Here is a 20,718-nt window from a genome sequence, read left to right on the forward strand (position 1 = left end):
ATGGTCAGTGGTGCATAATTAATGACAATGGTTAGCTTTAGTTGTCATCCTTGTGAAAAGAGTAAAGCAAGTCAGTGGGTATAAACCTCATTTCCCTGCTCAGGTCTATTCCAGACAGCTCTATAATCCCTGCAGTTCTATCTCAGAGGCTAAGAGTGAACCAGCTGTCCAGATTCATGTGCTGGTCTGGAACTGTGTAGTTAGAAAAAAAGATTGCAGTCTGGAGCTGGCATCCTGGCTTGCAAACGAAACCAAAAAATGTCTAGGGGCTTCTAATCATCTCCTTCACATCTAGGGACATTCTCCCCAGTTGGGTTTTATGTGCATTGCTGGAAAAGTACAGAGAACTTCTGTCCATGCTGTAGATCTGATTTATTTTGGTTTTGTCTTTCAAAGGAAGACTCCCAATGCTTTAGCTGTCAGGAACATTAAGTCCTTTATAACAAAACCCTTGTATCTGTAATACTTCTCACTGACTTGTTTCTGTCTCGTGATAAACAGAGAAGCACCCGTTCCCAAGATGCTGGCAGCCTGCCTTCTGAGAAGAGTGGTCCTTACACTTCCTTTAGTTTTTGTGGTTGCACTGCTTCTCGCGGAGCCTGTTAGATTAGATCAAGAAGCGGGAACAGCCATACCAGCTGAAAGTACGTACCACCCTACACTCCTCTCCTACAGGTTGTGCTGTAGTTTGAATGCTGCAGGACTTCAAATCACTGAACCTTGTCCAAATCAAACCATTTTGGAAATAGCTATCTTATGTTGTCTTAAAACCACAACTTATACCAGTACTGTTTTTCTCCTGCATCCAAGGCTCTCCACTGTCTTACCCTTGTGTCCTGCCTGTTGCTGTCTTGCTTGTACCTGAAATTTGCCACTGTTCTGTACCTTTTTCTTTTGTACAGCCCTTTCATTGCGTTAGCCCTTTATATGTTAGGAATCACCCTGTCTGCTTTTCAGAGACATTACTGAGACTTGTTTTTTTTCAACTGACATTGACTGTTCATTACATCTTGCGTTCTTGGTAATGTCTACTGTATTCAAGTCAGTAGCTTTTGTTAAAAAAATTTCACGATGAAGATGCCAAGAAAGCACACTTTGTCAACACTTAGTCTCGCAGCCTTCCACCACCTAATTCTCCTTTGCTGATCTGTGTTGAGTTTGTCATAGACATAATGACAGGTCTTGCATCAAGTTGTTCATGTGGAAAATGCTGTCCTGTCTTTTTGTCTGGAGCAAATATAATAACACTAAGGTTGGGCGGTGGCAGAGCAATGAGAGAAGAAGTCTTTAATACTGCTCAATGTTTACTTCCCGTCTCTTTATTTTTTTCCTTAGCCAGTTAAAGAATTTGTCAGGCTCCTTTTCTCCAGCAGGCAGTATTCCTGGCTGCTGGTTAGCACACAGATCATGAGCTGGAAGCTTATATTCCAGTTTATCGGAGGGAGGCATGTAGTAATCAGTCAGATATCAAGTGTTTGCAAAATAGGCTGACAGACATTGTAGGATTTTCCAATATCGCTCTAGGTTTCATCCTTTTTTCCTTACCATACCCCAGAGAGCAAACTAAACCTGGACCCAGAATTTCTCACTTACGCAATATTTCCTATGAAGTTGTTGGAGAGGCACAGGCACTGAGAGGCAAATAAGAGCATATGTAGAGTCTGATGATTCAAAGGCATTTCATCATGTCTATATTTGTTCTGTCTCAGTACTGCTATCTGTTAGGGCACAGCTTTGTGTACATGATGATCAAGGTAAAGGGAGCCTTGTGACCTTCAGTCTGGATATCTAGATATGGGAATACTATCTTAAACACTGCAATTAGTCCAGTTCTGCTTATCAGCAGTGCTCACTAATGATAGGGCATTGTGTTTATCTGCTGCTTGAGGGTTGGTGGAACAAAATGAAAGGCTCAAGTTAAGGGTTTAGCATGTCCACGCTATGAACTGTGACAACAGAAGGATGAGGGGAACAGCAATAAAGAAGGAAGAAAGTTTTTAATGTAAATTTGTTGAAGTCATTCTTCTGTCATTGAGAGGCTGGGTGGACCATCATTTACAATAACCTGGGTTGTTTGGGAGTACATATATCAGTACTCACTGTGTGGACACTTCTCTGTAGCTCTTCCTCATGCTCAAAATCACTGTTTATTCCTTCTACTTAATACTTCATGCCATATAGTCACGATTCTCTACCGAATGTTCTCCTAGGCCGTCCCTGTGTTGACTGCCATGCGTTTGAGTTCATGCAGAGGGCTCTGCAGGATTTAAAGAAGACAGCGTATAATCTAGACACACGGGTAAGGAAAAATTCCATTTCTTGTTCGTTTTGTCTCTTTGTTTTTTAATATAGAAGCAAATGCTATAGATAGAAGTAGGTAAGGTGGAAGGATTTTGCACAAGACACTTGTCAGTCAACTGTGCTGTCCTGCTTTCTAAGGTGATGCTGGGCAATTATGTTTCATCTCTCTAGGCAGTGATTTGTGGAATTCTTCTGACTTGGGGTACTAGGGACTCTAGGAGGCTTAGGAAAGCGTGAACTGAGAGCCCTCAGCTCTCTCTCCTTCTCTTGCCCAACTTAGAGCCACTAGCACTGCTACTCTCATTCCAAATGCTGAGCACACACCTTTGTTTGTATGTTAGGAGGAGTAAGGTGAAAGCAACATTTATATTTACTACCCAAAAGGAGAGAGCCAGCTCACACAAAAAGCCTGCTAAAATAAAATACTCCCCTGCATGTGCTTTTACCCCTGGGGAGAGGCTAAGGCAGGAAACATCACTTCATAGATACTTTTTACATTGCTCTGATTCCATAATGATGAAAAATGCCCCAAAGTAGAACAGCATAGGGAACAAAACTTGTTTGGCTTGCAGTCAGTGTGGAGAATTTGCCAAGGTTGATATCTTCCTTCTGTGAGGGAAGTTGAATCTGCCTCTTGCTACTGCAACCTGCAGTCTGTGACTGGCTGTATCCCAGCTGCTGTCAGATAGCGGTGTCTCCAGAGGGTAGCTTTCTCCCCACCTCCCGCGTACCCTTGTGCTATAGCTACACTCTTGCACAGATTTTTCAACAGAAGGCATTCCAAATCTTTTGCCTTTCTAATCTGTGGTCAAGGCTGTTCACAGTTCAGAGCCTGCAAACTGGCGTCTTTGAAGAATGATTTGATGTAACTCTGAGCAGGGTCCATGATATTTAGGTGAAAACGCAGGTGCAGGAATGAAGATTCCTTGAACATACTACAAAATACAAACATTCCAACAGAACCATATTGGTATGTAGCACGTTTACAGTTAAACAAAATCTGTTCAAAAACTACAGGTCAAATGTGTTTTGGGCTTCTTCATGAAGAAATCTCGTTAATGAATACTTCATCTGCTGAGCACTGTGTGCAGCCCAAACAAGATGTTCAGATAGTGCTATGAAGCGGTTGTAGCACACCTTTTCTTTCTTTGTCAAATCTTTGAACTCTTACCCAAAATTTCTAGATCTTCATTCAAAAGTATCTCAATTACTAAAATCTTCTCTGGTTGCCTGGCTGTGGCAGTGACCTTTATGGCACCCACAGCTTGCAGACCAAGAGAGAAGTTTTAGAAAATACAGATAGCCAAAGCAGGAGTAGCAGTAAGAGCCCCAGAGGTAGCAACTGTATTTTAGTACTTTTTAAAAAATGAAAATATGAGGCAGCCAAGGAGAGGAAGTGAGGATACAAAAAAGGTTCAGTTGAGAGGAATGTCCTATTATTGACTTTCACAGTTGTAGATTTGACAACAAACCTGAAAATGTGGCTCCATGATAAATGCTCATCAAAACAAACCTATCGCTGCCTTATAATTTAAAATCTAGATAATTGAATCCATACTGGGATCCTGTAGTGCCTCTGGACTAGAAACGGCCTATGCCAGTCATCAAGCTAGGAATTCTGCCAACATCTTCAAAAAAAATGGAAATATTTAATAGTGGAGGACTTCTTGAAACTGCCTTCTACAGTGTTTCAATTCTTAGCTTTATTATTCATCTGTGGCCCAATTTGATGCAAACCGGGAGTTTTAAGACAATTGTTTTCAGCCACATATATATTTTATGTTTGACTATTTTAGTCTGTTTTTCTGCTTAGTGGGGTAAATGTTTCTGTCCCCGAAAATACAATTCCCTTTGTTAATATTCCCACTGGAGACACTTATTTCCTTGAAAAACTCTCTTTTGTTTGCAGGCAAGATTTTTAGGTGATGACTAAGCATGTCCTAACTGTATTGGAGGGGGAGGGATTCCCAAAAGCTTAGAGAGGAAATTCCCATTTAACTCCTCCTGCAAATCTCACCCTGCAGTTCTCTACAGGGGAAACCATAGAGTTTTATTGCACGGCTCAAGAGTTTTCACACTTAATTTAGCCCTGTGTTGATCTGCATGCTGTCTCTCAAGGCAGACTGACTCTAGCATAGGTCACACAACATTTTAGGGGGGCCATAGGCTGTATCTCCTTCCTTTCACAAGACTAGACATGCTGGTAACCTACACTGATGTGACAGTCACTTACTGATTGACAGGCTGGGTGCATTTTACTCATGCAGCAAGAGAAGGGTCACAGACCACCTCTGAGAGGCTGACTATTACCCATGCATGTAGCAGATCTGTTTGCCAACTGCATGCTGTTTTCCACCCTTTCGTTGGTGCTGGCCCAGTGGAGCAGGCTGCGGGCTGGATTAGTTGTTTCAAGAGCAGCAACCAGCGCTGGGCAGTCTGTTCCAGGGATATTGGTGATTCACCACTCAGGCACAGTGCAGCATGTGGCAGGTGCAGCTCTGATCATGAACTGGGGAGAGGGTTCTTGTTCTGCTGGGAGGGAGCTGCTACCATCAAAACCATTCAGCCAGTTCACAGCCAGCTCCCTACTGCGTCTAAAAGCTGCTCAAGACAGAGGCCAGCAAGGAGAAGGCCATAAAACAAATCCTGTAAAACAAATCCAGTCCATGGGCTACACAGTTCACTGTAAGTCTGCACTATAGACACTTACTTTCAGAATTCCAGCCCCAATTTTCAGAGTTAACCAGCGGACATTACGAATTCAAAGAGTCCGGGAACTGCATTTTTAGCTAGAACTTACCAGCTTTTTTGTAGGTTCAGAATCTGGCCCCTGCCTGGTTGGTTTTCTGGTTTGGGGTTTTTCTCAATGTGCTTTAACCCACCAGGGGATAATAACAAACCTCAGTGCAAATGGTTTTGTGATCATGCTCACAGAACAGTCAGCAAAGCTGTATTTAGTGCCATTCATTTTGGTCTTTATTCCTTTCTAAACTGTCAATGGTTATTTGGAATGTTCAAAGCACATTAAGTTAGATGTGCCCATGAAAGTAGAAATGAAGGATTGAAAATGTTATTAAAGATATATAAGATGGTAAGCAGCCTTGGGGCTTAGCTCCAAAGCTGTTGGAATGCTGTCAACCTCCCTTATTCAAACCGTTGCAAATGATGTCAAGGGGGTGGTTAGGAAGTGGTGACTGAGTGTCCTTTAGGTGATTAGCAAAGTCTGATCAGATCTTTCCAGTTTTGCAGGGTAGCTGAGACAGTCAAAGGCGATACCCGATTTAATACAGAACCACAGGGCTGTGTAAAAACCTGACCAATTGATAGTTTTTCCTGTACTCAGAAGGCAGGGGGTAAGCAGGACACTTCAGCCCAGCCGTGCTCTAAATGCCTTTCACTGACGTGGTTTCATGGATAACACAGCTTTTAAAACACAGCCCTTAATCACATGGCAATTCTCTCTCATACGAAAATCACAAGACAGGCAGATTAAGGATGGATCGCCCTGGCATTTAGAGCTGGTGGTCTTCATAATGCCCTTTTTTGTGTGTCGCTGGTTACACCAGTGGGGATTAATTGGGTGAGTGGACTTCCCACAGCTAGCGTGTCCCATGACAATAAGGAGGATGTCCTCTCCTGGGTCAGACTGATTCTCAGATACAGCTTCAGCTCATGATAGACAAACTGAGAGGAAGGTATGATGTTGATATCAAACAGCTCTGTGGTCCATCGTGTGCTAAAGAGGAAGGATTCCCAAATGTCCCTTATGCAGCCTTGCTGTCCCTTCACTGGTCCTCAGCCCCTTCTCACACAGGTAGGCTGAGAGCGGTACAGGCCTTTCTGATCATACCCAGCTCCATCTCTGAGAAGTTCCCAATCCGCCCTCATTGCTCCAGAAAATCCATGTGGGCAGCAATGATCTGATACCAACGAACCCCCAGTTCAACTGGGGGACTTCTGCTTTCACCAGTTTGGGACCCCTTTTCCTTAAAGAAGCAGGAACCTCATCACATGTTTGAACTGTAATGTCTGTATGCCAGCTCAGAACCTATCGTCTAATTTAGGATCCAACAGCATATTAACAGTAACAACAGTGAAGCAGGGGAGGTTAAAACGGAAGTAAATTTCTTCACTGAGAGGGCGAGCAGTCACTGGAACAGCTTCCTCGGGAAGTGGCCATGGCACCAAGCCTGTCAGGGTTCAAGGAGTGCCTGGACAACACTCTTAGGCTTATGGTTTAGTTTTAGGCAGTCCTGTGAGGAGCAGGGCATTGGACTTGATGATCCTTGTGGGTGCCTTCCATGTTGATCTATTCTATTATTCTATGATTAAACTATGCCTTACTTTCTCTGTATAACTTTCAGTAGTGAGTGCAGGCTCTAATACTCTAAATTTAATTTTTGAGGCTGTTTTTAAGTAAAAAGAAAATTCTGAAAGGTTTGGGGTTTTTTTTTTAAGCCTCTCATGATGTTGAGAGTTTATGCTCCAGTTTTTGCAGTGAAGTAAGACTGTAAGAAAGACAAATAAATTCAAACAACAATGACAGCACCCAGTTCCATAGTGAATGTACTGGTGTGAAAAACACGAGTGTGTATCGGACTGACTTTCTCCATGTCACAGGAAGTATTGCCATGTTGGTGACAATCAATTGAGCAAAAGCTAAACTGTTTTGTAGAGCAGTAAGCAATAGCTCTGAGTTTTACCTCAAGCCTCGTCTCATACAACCAATTCCAAATCTTAGAACAAAAGTAAGATGGACTTTTCTTTGCGAGCTGATTAGTGTTACAGTGCTGACACTTGTTTTTTGATGTTGCTTTTGTTCCTTCCTCATATAGACAGGAACTCTGCTTCTTCAGGTGGAAAAGAGAAATCTGTGCGACTGTGTAACTGCAAGTCTGCTGAACTGAATCCTGGAGGCCAGCTAAGGAGTATCACCTGTTCAGCGGTTTTTAAAAAGCAGCTGTATAAAATACAGCTTTATGGAGTTCGTGTTGCAAGCATGTATGGCCCAATGTACTGAGCAAATTGGGGGGCTGTGTCTTACATATTTGTCTGTCTTTTGTTTTTTGTTTTTTTGTTTTTTTTTTAAAAAGTACCCTCTTCACGTCCACTGGGTTGCCAGTAAGGCCTTAATTCAGTAAATCTGTTATTTGGTGTTAGAGTAGGGGAGAAATCTGCCTACTTTGATTTTTAAATTAGAGTTGGCCAAGTGTAACCCACAAGATAAATATGGCCAGCAGTGCTCTAGAGACACCTGCAGCTGCTTTTTTGTCTCCAGTATCTCTGTGGCAACTTACCCAGTTACACTGAGACAGGGAATTGTGGTCTCTGTAGTCTTTGCCTGTGTATTAAAGGTGATGGAAGTGCTTCCTGTCTGTTGTCTGCACTGTGACCACATTCAGGCATGCTGTAGTTCTGTCTGCTGTAATGAGGTATGTGTCACGAGGACTTACATGCGCGCTGTACATGGACCAAAACAGCTTGTATCTTAGTGCTGAGTTTTCTGGTATCCTGACTAAGAATATTGTATTCTTTAATTAAAACCTTTAGTTTCTCCCCTTCCTTCCCTGGACACTCCATTCTTAACCCACTATATTTCTAAATAGCTTTATCTTAGCAGGTCACATGCATAGAGTAGAAAAAGGAGAACGAGGGTATGACTAGGCAACCTTGCCAGTTCCAGTCGTACCGAATGCTGCTGCCAGCAACTGCTCAACATCCCATTGAAGGAAAGCTCCATGCAATGCCAAGAATTTTTTCTTCACGAGACTGCCCCTTATGTTACTTCAGGTGAAACACAGTGGTTAGGTCAGACATATTTGGTCCATTCAGTGAACTCTGAACATTTCGGTCTTTCCTTGTAGTTGCCTTTGAGAGCTGCTCTTTTTGTTTCAGGCATGAAGAGAGACTTGTGTACGTGAAAGATGAGGTGATTTTTATCCTCAGCATTACCACTTTATTCTAAGATGCTTTGTCCACTCACGTCTGAATTAGGCTGTCCAGTTTGAGAAGATGCTGTGAGTTTGTTTGATGTGATTTAGAGCCATCCCAAACCACTCCAGCAGTGGGACTGTGGGGTGCTAACGTGGCTTAGGGAAAGGATGGGAGGTGGACATCTGAAGGCCAAAATCTCTTCGGAGATTTTTTTCTTCTTGGAAGAAGGTGCTTGCCTGCGGCCTTCTCAAACTAAACTGGTGGGACTTTGCTGGAGGAGGATGATGGAGGAAACACAACTACTGCCCTGCCAGCGGAGCTGTGACTGTGGTAACAAACAGTGCGGGGAGTAGGGGAACAGAACAGCCTCAGTGGGTTGCCAAACCTGTACAGGGCTTGGAAAACCAATCCCTACCCACTGAGTAGCACAGCATGCCCTTCTGCATGGGACCAGGACATAGGTCAGCACAGAAGCTCAGTGTGAACTGGAGAGAGGATTCTGATGTCACTCTCCCAAGTTCCCTCAAGGAGCACCTGTCTGTGTTTTTCACTAAGCCTGTTCACACAGCATGGGAGCACTGGCACTGCTCGTGTCTGGCTGCTTGGCAACAGAAGAGTAACTGAAGCCTCACCAGCAGCTCCACTCCCCGAGTGTGGGAAGGGGCAGCAGTCCTTACTCATGCATGCCAAAGCATTTTCTGGACTTCTTGGAGCAAACCCTCCTTTGGAGGGCTTCAGCTAATCCTGGCTGTAGCAGAATGGCTTCTCAGAGCTAAGACTTCTGCTACACCTCGGTTATCCCTATCTTGTTCTAGCTTGGCTTTGTTCTGCACCTACCTTGGCTCTCCTCTCTAGCACAACCACCATTCCATCTTCTGGTCTGGCATTGCCCTCTCCCTAGGCCCAGGGATTTCTCAGTCACCCCTGGTCCCCCATCCTGATGACTGGAGGGAGTGAACATGGTGCTGGGCAACACTGGTATCTCATTACCTGTCCAGGGGAGACATTTTGGGGAAGGGCCTCTTTTAAAGCCCACCTTCCCTATTTTCCTGTAGTTGAATGACTGCTCTGTATTACCTTTTATTCAAAACCACCAGAATAGCAGGAAAGCAGAAGACAGCCATTTCTAAAATGCCACCAGATCTAAAAAAGGATTGGCAGGGAGGTCTGGGAATCGCACCCAGCAACCAGAATATCTGTTCTGGGCAAGCGAACGGAAACGATTGAAGGATCTGAATATGTAAACTCAGGTTTAATATGACACAGTGATTAAAGTCAAGACCATTCTTATTGAGAAAAAGAGTACACCAGAAGCAGATAAACTGGTGACAAAACAGCTAGAATAATCCGAAGTAAAGTACAGACTGGGAGTCTTCAGTCTACACCAGGGATGACTGAAGAAGGAGATGGTAGTTTGTAAAACCACGAGTGACCAGAGGATGACTGTTTGCTGTGCCTTCCCAAACAAGAAGTGGGGTGCACTGAACGAAACCAGCTGGAGGCAGGGTCAGAACAAATAGGAGGGTGATGCTGTTGATCTGCTGACCATTGGATATGCAGCTCCTCTCTCCTGTGCCATAAAGAAATCTTGCAGCAGTTCACTCATGAGGAGCAAACACTTGTGCAAGGTGAAAAATGTCTGAAAGTGATTGCATGTTGCTGTGGTCGTGCTGCTGAGCTGGGAAATCTCTTCCAGACTTATGGTCCTATGTCTTTGATGGCTCTGGCATTGTTTTGCCTCTCGTCCTTCTTCAGTTACACAAACAGTATTTTCTGTGCCCTCTGAAAGCCTGACATTTTTAACATGAAAAATGGAAAGCATTAGTACAAACAGGTTTTCTCTTCCCATCATACTTAAAACTGCCTCTGTGCCTCCTACAAGAAGTGCATTTTTTTCTCCTTAGAATCCAAAGGTCCTTGTGAAATCCAAACTGTTGTTTCATATGTATTTAATAGGGCCATCAGAACACGCATGCATCCTTCTCGCTATACACCTCGTCCGGATTTATTCCCTGTACTACATTATGTGGTTGTCTCTCGCTTTGTGACTGCACTGAAAGCTGTCTGGGGCAAAGCTGTCATGTCAGCAGCACTGGAAGGTGGCTGTCACACCTTCAGGTGTTGTGAACTTACTAAGTACAAATCACAGTGTAAAATATGCTGGCATGTTGCTCTAGTTTTAAGCACAGTATTTGTTTTTAAGCTTAGGTTTGCAGTTTAATCTTCATGTAGATATTCCTTAAGTTTCTACTGCCAGCTTGCTGTTCTGACTGTAACCTTGTAGAGATGGGGAGTGGCAAAGATGGTATTTTCAAGGCCTCTAAGCTCCTGAATTGTAAAAAGTGGTTTAAAACATAAGAAAAAGAGTTCCAGGCATGGATGCCATGAGAAAGGAAATGCAAGTATCTCCGTATATTCTATTTCTTACATTGGTCTGCCAACACTTTTCTTTCCTGATAGTCAAGGCTGTCATAATTTGATTTGTGCTCTGACCGCACCCTTGCTGAAAACCTGCTAACATATCAACTTGTCTTCATCGGCCTTGAGCACCTTTTGCTGTTTAAATCGAAGTAAGTGATACTGCGCTTTTCTGGTCATTTAAGTGATGAAACCGTAGCTTGTTCTCTTTGTCAACAGAGTCTGAAAATGTAAGGGGACTGGAAACTCTCTCATTATTCTTTATATAGCCTCACTCTTCTTTGAAAGTCCAAATCAACTGGAAAGGTTGCTGACTGGTGATGCAAGTTAGACCATTCCATAGGGTAAGCAGGACACAGGTTTCAAGGGAGCCCAGTGTTCAGATTCTTGTTTTGGGATGGGGGGGATCTTAATTTTCTGAGTGTGTGCATAAATCACTGCACTTAACACTTCATGTTCGTGCTCAGGCAAACGCAGTGGCAGCCTCAGCCCTGTACAAATCAAACAGTATTTTACCCATGGAAGGCTGAACCATGTCCTAGAAGTCAATAGCTATTGTAAAATAAAATGAGATCTCCCCCCCTCCCCTTTCTGTATTCACACACAGGCTGTGCAGAAGAGAACTGCCTGTGCCTTCTCTTACTTCGTTTTTCATAGCCACAGAATAACCTGCCCAAATCCCAGCACTTAAAAAAACAGCCAACAGGTTCTTCCTGAACATCAGCTCCTCTCAGAACACACGAAATCAGAAGGGATTGTTACACACGATTCTCTAGCATGTAAAAAAATGACATGCTTATATCTTCCTAAACAGGGATAAGACTGACAGTAGCAAGGCAAAGGGCGCAGCTTCACTGTCAGTGGCATTCAGCCCGAGTGCACAGACAGCACTCAACCCTTGCCTATGCTGTAAATTCACCCCTGTCTAGCACAGCCATCAGTTGCTCTGTTTCCAGCAGTCTGATGCAAACCTCAGATATAAATCAGGAAAACTGGTATTTCGCCACTGGTTCTTACTTTTTCTTGGAACCGAAAGCCTGAACTGACCTTCATTTCACAATAGCTTGACAGCAGCCATTCCTATGTAGCAGAAAGTATTCTAGGCTTTAGATGGTGTTTAAAGATGCCTGTCATGCTTGGCATCAGTTGGTTTTTGGAGAACTGGTCAAGCCTGGATGCTTTCCCACGTCTTAACACAGTGGTGAAAGAGGCCTCTTGGAGTTGACTAGTTCCTGCATTAGATATCTTGGTGCTGAGGTTCTACCACGCTCCCTGTTTACAGCCACATCCGTTGTCAGTGCTGAGTGGACTTAGTAGGGACAGCTGCAGTGTGTCAAAGCCTCATAGTCTGACCAAGGTTCAGCTTGTGACTGGATTCTGGCAGGGTTTTCCAGGAAGCTCTAAGATGGGGAACTTGTCAAGCAATGCTGCCAAGAGCAGATTTGTCATTTCAGGGGGGAGACTTTTCCCCCGACCAAACCTCTCACTCTATCCTTTAAAGAGAATACTGAGCCATCAAGCAAAGGTGAATCATTATCTTGTGGCATGAGGGACAAGATAAGTATAGGGTGCTTTAATTTTCAGTCTTTCTCAGGGCCAGAGATGGCTGTCAGATAAAAAGACAATACAATTTATACTGTATCGGCCAGAACGTCTCCAGTGCACCAGCCTCTCACCTCTCAATTAATCTGTAAGACTCTGAAATAATTATTTAAAGGAGAATTAAGAAGCTGTTGGCCCTGGCAGCTGCCCTGCAGCCAAATGTCTCTGAATTCCTTTATCAGTGACCCATTCCATAATGGGAATGTTGTCTAGCCATCATACTTGCTTAGACCACAAAACCATTGCCTTTGCCCTGATAACTGACGAAGGAGGAATAGTTGGAATTTCAGATGCTGGACAAGGGCAATGCATTTCTCCCAGGGGTGTCTGTGTTTATGCTGGAATTATAAAACACAGAGAGCTGGGAAGAAAAATTATTCTTGTAATCATAGAATCACAAAAACCAGGAAGGGAAGGGTATCCATAAGAGATCACCCAGACAGTCCCCTGTCTTTATGCAGGGCCAACTGTCCCAATGCCATTCCCAAATGATATTTAGTTTATACCTGCAGACTTAAATATCCCTGTCTTTCACAGGAAATCCATCCCAGTGCCATCCCTATTATTAAAAAGTTTTCCAGGGGCTGTGGTGGTGCCTCCTTGATGCAATTTAAATCCCTGGTTATTTCTGCTGCTGTTGGTATCTCTGCTAGCTCCTAGTATTGTAGTGACCCAACCCGATGCAGTACTACTGCTCAGCCCTACTGCTGAGCACTTTTTTTTTTTTACATCCCAACATAATTGCATTTTTTTGGCAATGACAGAATATTGTTATCTGATTTCAGCTCGTGACTCCCTAGCTCCACTATAGAAGTGCCACTTAGCCTGCTGTTCCCCATTCTAATGATGAACCACTGATTATTCCTGATGAAGTGGAGCACCTTGATCTCATCCTTCTCAAATCTGATTCTGGTTTTAGACCCTTTTTTCCAGCTTGTCTCTAGGATTTAGAATTCTGGTCCTCTCCCCCAGCATTGCTTATAACCTCTCAGGCTGATGTTTCATCTTAATTAACCACTTTGCTTATTCATTATCCAGCTGACTGGAATGCTGAATAACCCTTGACCTAAGTCTCTGCAGACGCCGTGTGATATGTCTTTCCATGGTGACAGTGACCCACTGCTAACTCTCGGCAGTGACCCAGCCAGTTCTGTTGGCCTCAGAGCAGTCCCCTTAGTTTGCTAAGACAATGCTGTGCAGCACAGCATCAGAAACCATCCTCAAGTTGATTAAATTTGGCTTTCCCCTACTGGCAAGGCCTGTTACCATGTCACAGAAGGAAACTACACTGGTTTGACTTGATTCTTGACAAATACCTCTTATTTGTAACTCCACTTCTTGTTTTCTGAATGCTTGCAAACTGTCAGTGGAATTACTGCTTTTAAAACATTCTCAGGGATTGATGTGAAACAGGTTTGTGTGTCATTTTCCAGTTTCTCTTCCCCATTTTAAAGATAGTCACTGCATTTACCCTTTTCCATGGCTGGCATAACTCACATCTTCCCTGAGCCTTCAGCAATAATTGCTGATGGTGATTGTTTTACTTTCTTTAAGTATCCCAAGGTAGGTCTACTAATAGGCCTGAGTAAAAAGAGAGGACTAGGCAGACTGAAACCCAGTAGAGTGATCTGTCACAACCCTACAAGCATATGTCACCACAGCAAATTTCTGCTAAATGTTCTTACTTAAAACACGTTCGCTGGTATCAGTTGTGTTAGCCTCCTGCTCACTAGTTCACCATATGGTGGTTGGTAGATCAAATAGGTGCTAAGCCCTGCATCACTTTCTAGGCATCAACTTGATTAACTTTCCCCTTCTGCTGAACAGAGAACAAACTCTTCACTGCGTTTTTGTCTTCCTTACTCCTCATGTGTTTAAAGAATGCTTTCTTGCTATTCCTCATGTTTCTCACCATTTGCATCTGGTTTTGCTTCTTGGCCTCTCTGGGGTTGTGCCTGTATTCTCTTGCCACTCTATTATTCAAGTAATAGTAACCAGACACAGATTCTTCTGTCTCTCTGCTTTCTTCTCCTGTTTGAATTCGGCAAAGAGCTTATGGCCGTGTTAGCAGGCAGTGATTTCGCACTTCATGTTAGTCTGGGATTAACCACCCCTATCTTTGCCATTTGTACCCATGACTTATAATAGTGGAGTTATAAAATCAGAACCTTTGCCTGCACCTTCCTTTCATGCATGTGTATTTAACTCAGGCTTTGACTGTTAGTGATTTTAACTAGGCATATGCATTTTCTTCCTCCACTGCAAAGATGTAACTCTCAATAACTGTAACACTTAAGCATCAATAAGAGATGTTGTGAGGGAGCTGCCAGATGTCTATCCTCACTAATAAATGTCTGGATGTTTCTGATTACATTGGAGGAAACTCTTCTTTTATTAGCAAATGATAATTAGGTATGGATTCTCTGTAGAAAAAGAAGCCAAGGTATAAATATTTCCAGCAGCCCTCTGGGATTCACTGTGATGTTCTTCAGGCAGCAAATGGACTCCTATGAATCTCTTGGAATTTTCTCATTCTTCAAAGTAAATTTAGTACTGGTATCCCTTAGTCATAGTGGTAGGCTATAGTCAATGTAATAGCAAAGCAAGTCATGCGAGTGCTTTCATGCTTCTCTCTTCTTCAGCTTTGCTGGAGGTGATAGAACAACATAGATTTCTGGAATTTTTCCATGCAGACTGGCTCCTGTTCCCTGTGAATTGAGAACTGCATCTTGGACCATACGGTTTAATTGCAAAGAGGAGTTTTTTTCATGCTTCTTAAAGACCACAGCATTTGACGCAAAAACTGGCCTGACTCTGCAGGTGCAATGTCTGATTGTTTTACATTGGCACCAAACAATTTTTAAAAAAGGACATTATTTTAAGCTTAGTAATGTGCTGTAAGACAGAAATAACACCGTCTACCCCATTAGATGGTGCAGAGACATGGCCCTACTGCAGAACCCCTTCACTGTCACAAGTGGGAGCAGGTTCAATGGTGTTGTACTGTCTGGATGGCAGTAGTCCAATTCAGCAAGGACTCCTTCTGTGGTGTTATCACAGTGTAAAGTCTGGATAGTGGGTGGCTGAGCAGTCAGAAAGCAAGACAAAGACAGTCCATCCTCTCACAGAGAGGCTTTATGGAATGCATATACAAATACACAAAACTTTGCTGTGACACCTCTGCTATGGGGACAGGCTGAGAGAGTTGGGCTTGTTCAGCCTGGAGAAGAGAAGGCTCTGGGGAGACCTTAATGCGCCTTTCAGTACTTAAAGGGGGCTAATATAGATAGACTTCTGAGTAGGGTCTGTAGTGATAGGACAAGGGGTAATGGTTTTAAACTAAAGATTTAGACTAGTTATACAGAAGAAACTTTTTACAATGAGGGTGGTGGAACACCGGCACAGGTTGCCCAGAGAGGTGGGAGACACCCCATCTCTGGAAACATTCATGGCCAGGTGGGATGGGGCTCTGAGCAGCCCGATCTAGTTGAAGGTGTCCCTACCATTTAAAAGGTCCCTTCCAACCCAAACTATTCTGTGATTCTATGATTCTATGATAAAGAGACCCTAATAACAAGATAGCACCAAACCATGTGTAGGCATCCTTGGAGTCTTGGCATTCTGATAATGACGTATTTTGGGATGTTCAGTTTCTCTTTATTCCAAATTTTCCCAAATTCTTTGCTCTGATCCCCTTTTATACTTTCTGCAGTTGTTTAAGACAGGTAACACTTCTGATTCCTTCTGTGGTTGCCCTTCCTCCCTGAGCCGTCAAGTTTCTTTCCTTACCTCACTGTGGGTTGTACTGCTTGTTCTACCTACCTCCTGAAAAGACCAAGGAATTATGAAACATCTTTTTACAAAATAGTTACAATTTTAGAAAACACTATAGTGATACCTTGAAAAATTACCAGAACAAACAGTACTTACCCCCTTATCAAAGGTTATTGCCTCTGTAGACAATTTCTTTCTGTCCTTTTCTTGAAGGTCATGTATGAAAAGTACGATATGGCCGTGGGACCATAATGAGGGTATGCACAAGAAACACATATGCCAGGGGGAATGGAAGTGTGAGGTTAGGATTTTGTGCCAGAATTTCCATTTGGTGTTATTTCAAACTGCAGATCAGGGCTAGACTATGTGACCAGCCCTAGATGTGTGTATAGTCAAACCATACAATGTTGTTCCATTATATCCTGCCTCTTAGGGAGCTGCTTCTTTGTCAGGCCTGTGAAGGAACAAAGGAAGTTATGCTGGGCCGTCTCACACAGCCTCACTTCAGGCATCCAACTTCAGAGCTTGGATTAGGAGTCTCAGCTTCTCATAATGTGAGTGGAGCCAGGTTGGTGCACACGTGTGCCCTGACTCACCTCATGAAGACCCCACTGACCGACACCTTCACTCGGACCTTCCACGCCAGGGAAGTTGAGTTGCAGTTGCACTTTGGGCTAAAAGCACGTCATTCCTGTAGGAATGGCTTCCCCTAGTGTGGGCTGCTCTGCCGCAAAGCCCTCTCCTGCATGCACAAGGCAATTCCACTTCGCCAGAAAGGGGGCAAGAGCCTGGAGTCCTTTGAGCTGACTTTTAACTAACCTGGTCCGAAAGCATAAGCATTGAAATGAGGGATGTGAGAGGTAATTCTGAGGAAGCCACAGGAACAAGTAAAATAGAAGCAGAGTAGATTGCTAGCGACAGTTCCTGAAGAAAGCCAGGTGATAAATTGTGTCTCAGACCAGGAGGGCTGGTACCTCCACAGCCTGGCAGGTCACTTATTCCGTACAGACCAGGGAGGCTGGAGCCTGCTCCCTGGTGAGAGGAGGTGGAGCATCCCCCCGAGAGGACAAAGCTGTGCATTGAACAGATAGGCTGCAAGACGGGGCTTTAACCATTCTCTGGGGCAAACAGGTATTGAGAGCCTCTCTCTTTTCCAAAACATATCACCTCCACATTCTGAACTCTTGACTTCAGCCAGGTCCTGAGGGAGAGCCCCTGTGCAGGAGGGCTCATGCTTGAGCTTTGTCAGGACGCAGCCTATTAGCAAAATCCCAGATCAAGTGTTGAGCTTAAAGCGAGCATCCTTAAAATTTTGCTGGGCTGTTAATCATGGTTACCTAGAGGGGTGCTGTGCAGGATGCATATTCCTGGTTGGTTCACGTGCCAATGTTGCTGTTATCCACAAGGCTTCATTTTCACTGTAGTTAAACAAAGCCCATAATGGAGTCTTCCCCAGAGCCCAGGGCACCATCAGCAGGCCCTGGATCTTTATTTTTGCAAGCAAACTTCCGAGTTTTCAACTCACTTGAAACTCCCTGGAACAAAATCTCACTTGTGAGTTACAGATAAAGCAGGGGATGGGACCTGCATATTTCAGCACAGTCCTGTATGGAGTAGAAGCAACAAACACACAAATGGCTTAGGATCCTCTAATGTGGGTGGCAGCAACCAGTGTTCACCAAGGAGAGGACACGGCCTTCAAGGAGCGGAGGCAGAGGAGGAGTACAGCACCCACCATCCACCATGCTGTGGTCCCTTTAAATCTTCTTCTCCACTTGGCAGCTCCAATTTTTCAGTGTTGCTATAGCAGATCTCCATGGCAATGACCCTAATCAGGGAAGGGGGGGATGCAGGGGGGACGCATGCTCAGAGTGGCTGCTGGAGCCTCGCCTGCTCGCTACAGCTGCTCCGAGGGTCTGGCACGCAGGGGAAGGGAAAGCTCAGGTACTTGACAAAGTGGTCCTTGGGGTGCATCGCAAGCCCATGGCTTGTCACTGCAGTGATGTGTGCATGTGGGTTGGTGTGTATGTGTGGGTCCGTGCTCATCACGTCTCATCCACTCCTTTGTGGGGAGCGTGCTGGGAGCAAGCTGCTGATTTTCACTATTTCTCCTCGTTTCAGGCAGGGAAGAAAGCTTGAATTATTGATGAGAGTAATGGCGTTGCCGTCTGTCTGCAGCATGTTGCGTGTGGCGATCCCGTTCATTTCGGTGGTTGTCCTGCTAAGTGTGAGGCTTGTGGGGGCCGGCCAGGACTCCGGGAGTGTTATTCCTGCAGAAAGTAAGTACCTGCCGTGCACACTCGTGCCCTCCCACTGCACCGAGTCCTGCTTGCCTTCCTCCACTTAACCTCCAGCAGCCACACAGACCTTGCGCTCCTGGGGGAGACCTGCATCACCCAACTGGTGAGGGAGTAGCGATGAATTTGTAACATGTCAGCAAAACACAGGAAAACAGTGCCTTTAAAAGCAGCAAGCAAGCAAAGGGTTAGGAGTTCTTTAGGAAAAAATACTAACTGAATACTGGAATTTTAATTAGAGCTTGTTTTAAAGCTCTTTGGTTGTAGGTTTTTTCCATCTGCTCCTTGAGAGTTTTGTTTCCAGATCTGCCACAATACATATGAAGTCCTTGCTAGTCTGGATGTTGTTAGAAGGAAATTTGTGTTTATTTCTGCCAGGGTGTTACATTTTGCTTATTTTAGTATTTGCTTGGAACAACATCTCAAGTTCAACTTTCCTGTAATTACTACAGATTGACAGAGGGGAAGTTGACCCAAGCAGTGTATTTGTAAAGGATATATAGATTTCTGAAATCCTGCTGCTATTCTGCAAACCTCAAAAATAAACATGACAGACCAGCTTGAACACACAGTGGAGCTGGGAGCTGTTGAGTTTGGATCACAGCTCTGTATTGGCTTCCTTTGTCATTTTGAGCAAGTCTCTAGTTAAACCTTCTCAGCTCCAGAATGAAGCAATAGGTCAAAGATACTAGAGGACGGAGTCAATGTTCTCAGGGTGTTTTGGTGACAGGACTCATTAGAAACTTAAAATATCCTCTGGGAGAAAAAAAAAGAAGGAAGGTAATTGCATACAAACGAATCTGTAGTTCTTAGTCGTGCTTATTTAGTATCACAGCTGTCTTTACATTACTAAAATATTTACTACAAGACCTGATTTATTCACTGCATTTTATTCTCCTATAATTCCATTACTGATTTTCAAATATTCTGTGTATTCATCTCTACGGGGCTTAAATGCTGATTTCCCTTCTTTTTCATTATCTTCTTTTTATTAGTACTAGGTTTTTGTCTCAGACCTCATCTCTCTTTTGTGTGTCTGTTATCTAGGCGTGCATTCACAGATTCACAGACTCACAGAGTGGTAGGGGTAGGAAGGGACCTCTATAGATCATGTAGTCCGACTCCCCTGCCAGAGCAGGGTCACCCAGAGTAGATCACACAGGAACAAGTCCAGGCGGCTTTTGAAAGTCTCCAGGGAAGGAGACTCCACCACCTCTCTGGGCAGCCTGTTCCAGTGCTCTGTCACCCTCACAGTGAAGAAGTGTTTCCTCATGTTCAGGTTGAACCTTCTGTTTTCCAGTTTATGGCTATTAATTAATAAGTTTTGTGGGTAGTAGTCCATTTTGTGGCCTTAAGGAGAAAATCACACTTTGAAAGATAAATCATATATGCTTTTTGTGTGTCTAAGTTAGCAGAGGCAAGTCAACACATTTTTGGGAAAAGTATATGGTGATTCCTTGTTCTGCTTGTGTAGTGGAAACTCCCATTTTATCCGTAGAACAATACTCTTGGCCAGGGTGTCTGACCCAGGCTCAAGGAGTTATCTCATAGTTGTGCTGTGGCCAGGCTGCTGAGTCCCCTGAAGAGCCCTTGAGAAAGATTCCTTGTCTTACTCGGAGAGGTGAGAGTGAGGAATGAAGGCCAGGTCAGAGTGGTTCTGTGGCCGGTGTTTCTGCAGAGACATGCTGCTTTGTCCTGAGTAAAGGAGGCTGGTAGCATCTCTACGAATGCATGACGGTGTTTATGTCTGAGGCCAGGCCATCAGCTGATCATGAATTGTAAATTGTTTTCTGCTGCAGAGACAGAGTTCTAAAGCAAGAAGAATCTCAGGTTGCTCCTAATCAGCCACTTGTTGAGAGGATGCTAAAAGTTTATATGGGATTGCAGAACTGATTGGATAAATTCAAGGAAAAGGATCTTAGAAAGAGCTGTTAGATACAGCAGTAGTTCTTCTGGCTCAGGAGGTGCCTCAGCATATTCCTGATGCCTGGAAGGGTGTTTGGGGATACATCTCTCCATACTTGGCCTGTTCTTGTGCTCTTTCATGTGCATCCATTGTTGGCCATGAAGGTCACATCCATAACCATTGTCCATGGACATTCCCTGGCATGGGGACATGACTGTACTAGTGACCTGCTAGGATGGTCTCTGGCACACTTTTGTCCATGACAGGAGGCCATTTGCCTATCTGGAAGACAGAGTTTGATGTTCTAGAGATGAGCTGTCCCATGCTCACCAAGCCACATTCCATCATCTATCAACAGTCCTGGCTAACTGGGGAGGTCCCACTTGACTGGAGGTTAGGAAATGTGAAACCCATCTACAACAAAGGCCAGAAGGAGGATCCAGGGAAATAGAGGCCTGTCAGTCTGACCTCAGAGCCAGGGAAGGT

At 44.1% G+C, this 20,718-nt stretch overlaps 2 protein-coding genes across 2 annotated transcripts; both read left to right on the plus strand.

Annotated features, from left to right (window-relative positions):
* Nucleotides 1-505: 505 nt before the first annotated feature.
* LOC104504885 (neuropeptide-like protein C4orf48 homolog) lies at nucleotides 506-7,376 on the plus strand. The gene is made up of 3 exons (XM_010155183.1): nucleotides 506-644; nucleotides 2,211-2,299; nucleotides 7,137-7,376. The coding sequence occupies exons 1-3, from the start codon at nucleotides 521-523 to the stop codon at nucleotides 7,206-7,208; spliced, it is 285 nt and encodes a 94-aa protein (XP_010153485.1). The 5' UTR covers nucleotides 506-520; the 3' UTR covers nucleotides 7,209-7,376.
* Nucleotides 7,377-18,160: 10,784 nt separating this feature from the next.
* On the plus strand, nucleotides 18,161-18,308 carry LOC104512264 (neuropeptide-like protein C4orf48 homolog; the record flags this gene model as incomplete). Its single annotated transcript, XM_010155184.1, has 1 exon — nucleotides 18,161-18,308. A coding segment is annotated over exon 1 (133 nt), but the record flags the coding sequence as incomplete, so codon positions are not given.
* Nucleotides 18,309-20,718: the final 2,410 nt, after the last annotated feature.

The sequence above is a fragment of the Eurypyga helias genome, unplaced genomic scaffold (genome assembly GCF_000690775.1).
Source record: "Eurypyga helias isolate BGI_N326 unplaced genomic scaffold, ASM69077v1 scaffold4917, whole genome shotgun sequence".
NCBI classification, from domain to species: domain Eukaryota; kingdom Metazoa; phylum Chordata; class Aves; order Eurypygiformes; family Eurypygidae; genus Eurypyga; species Eurypyga helias.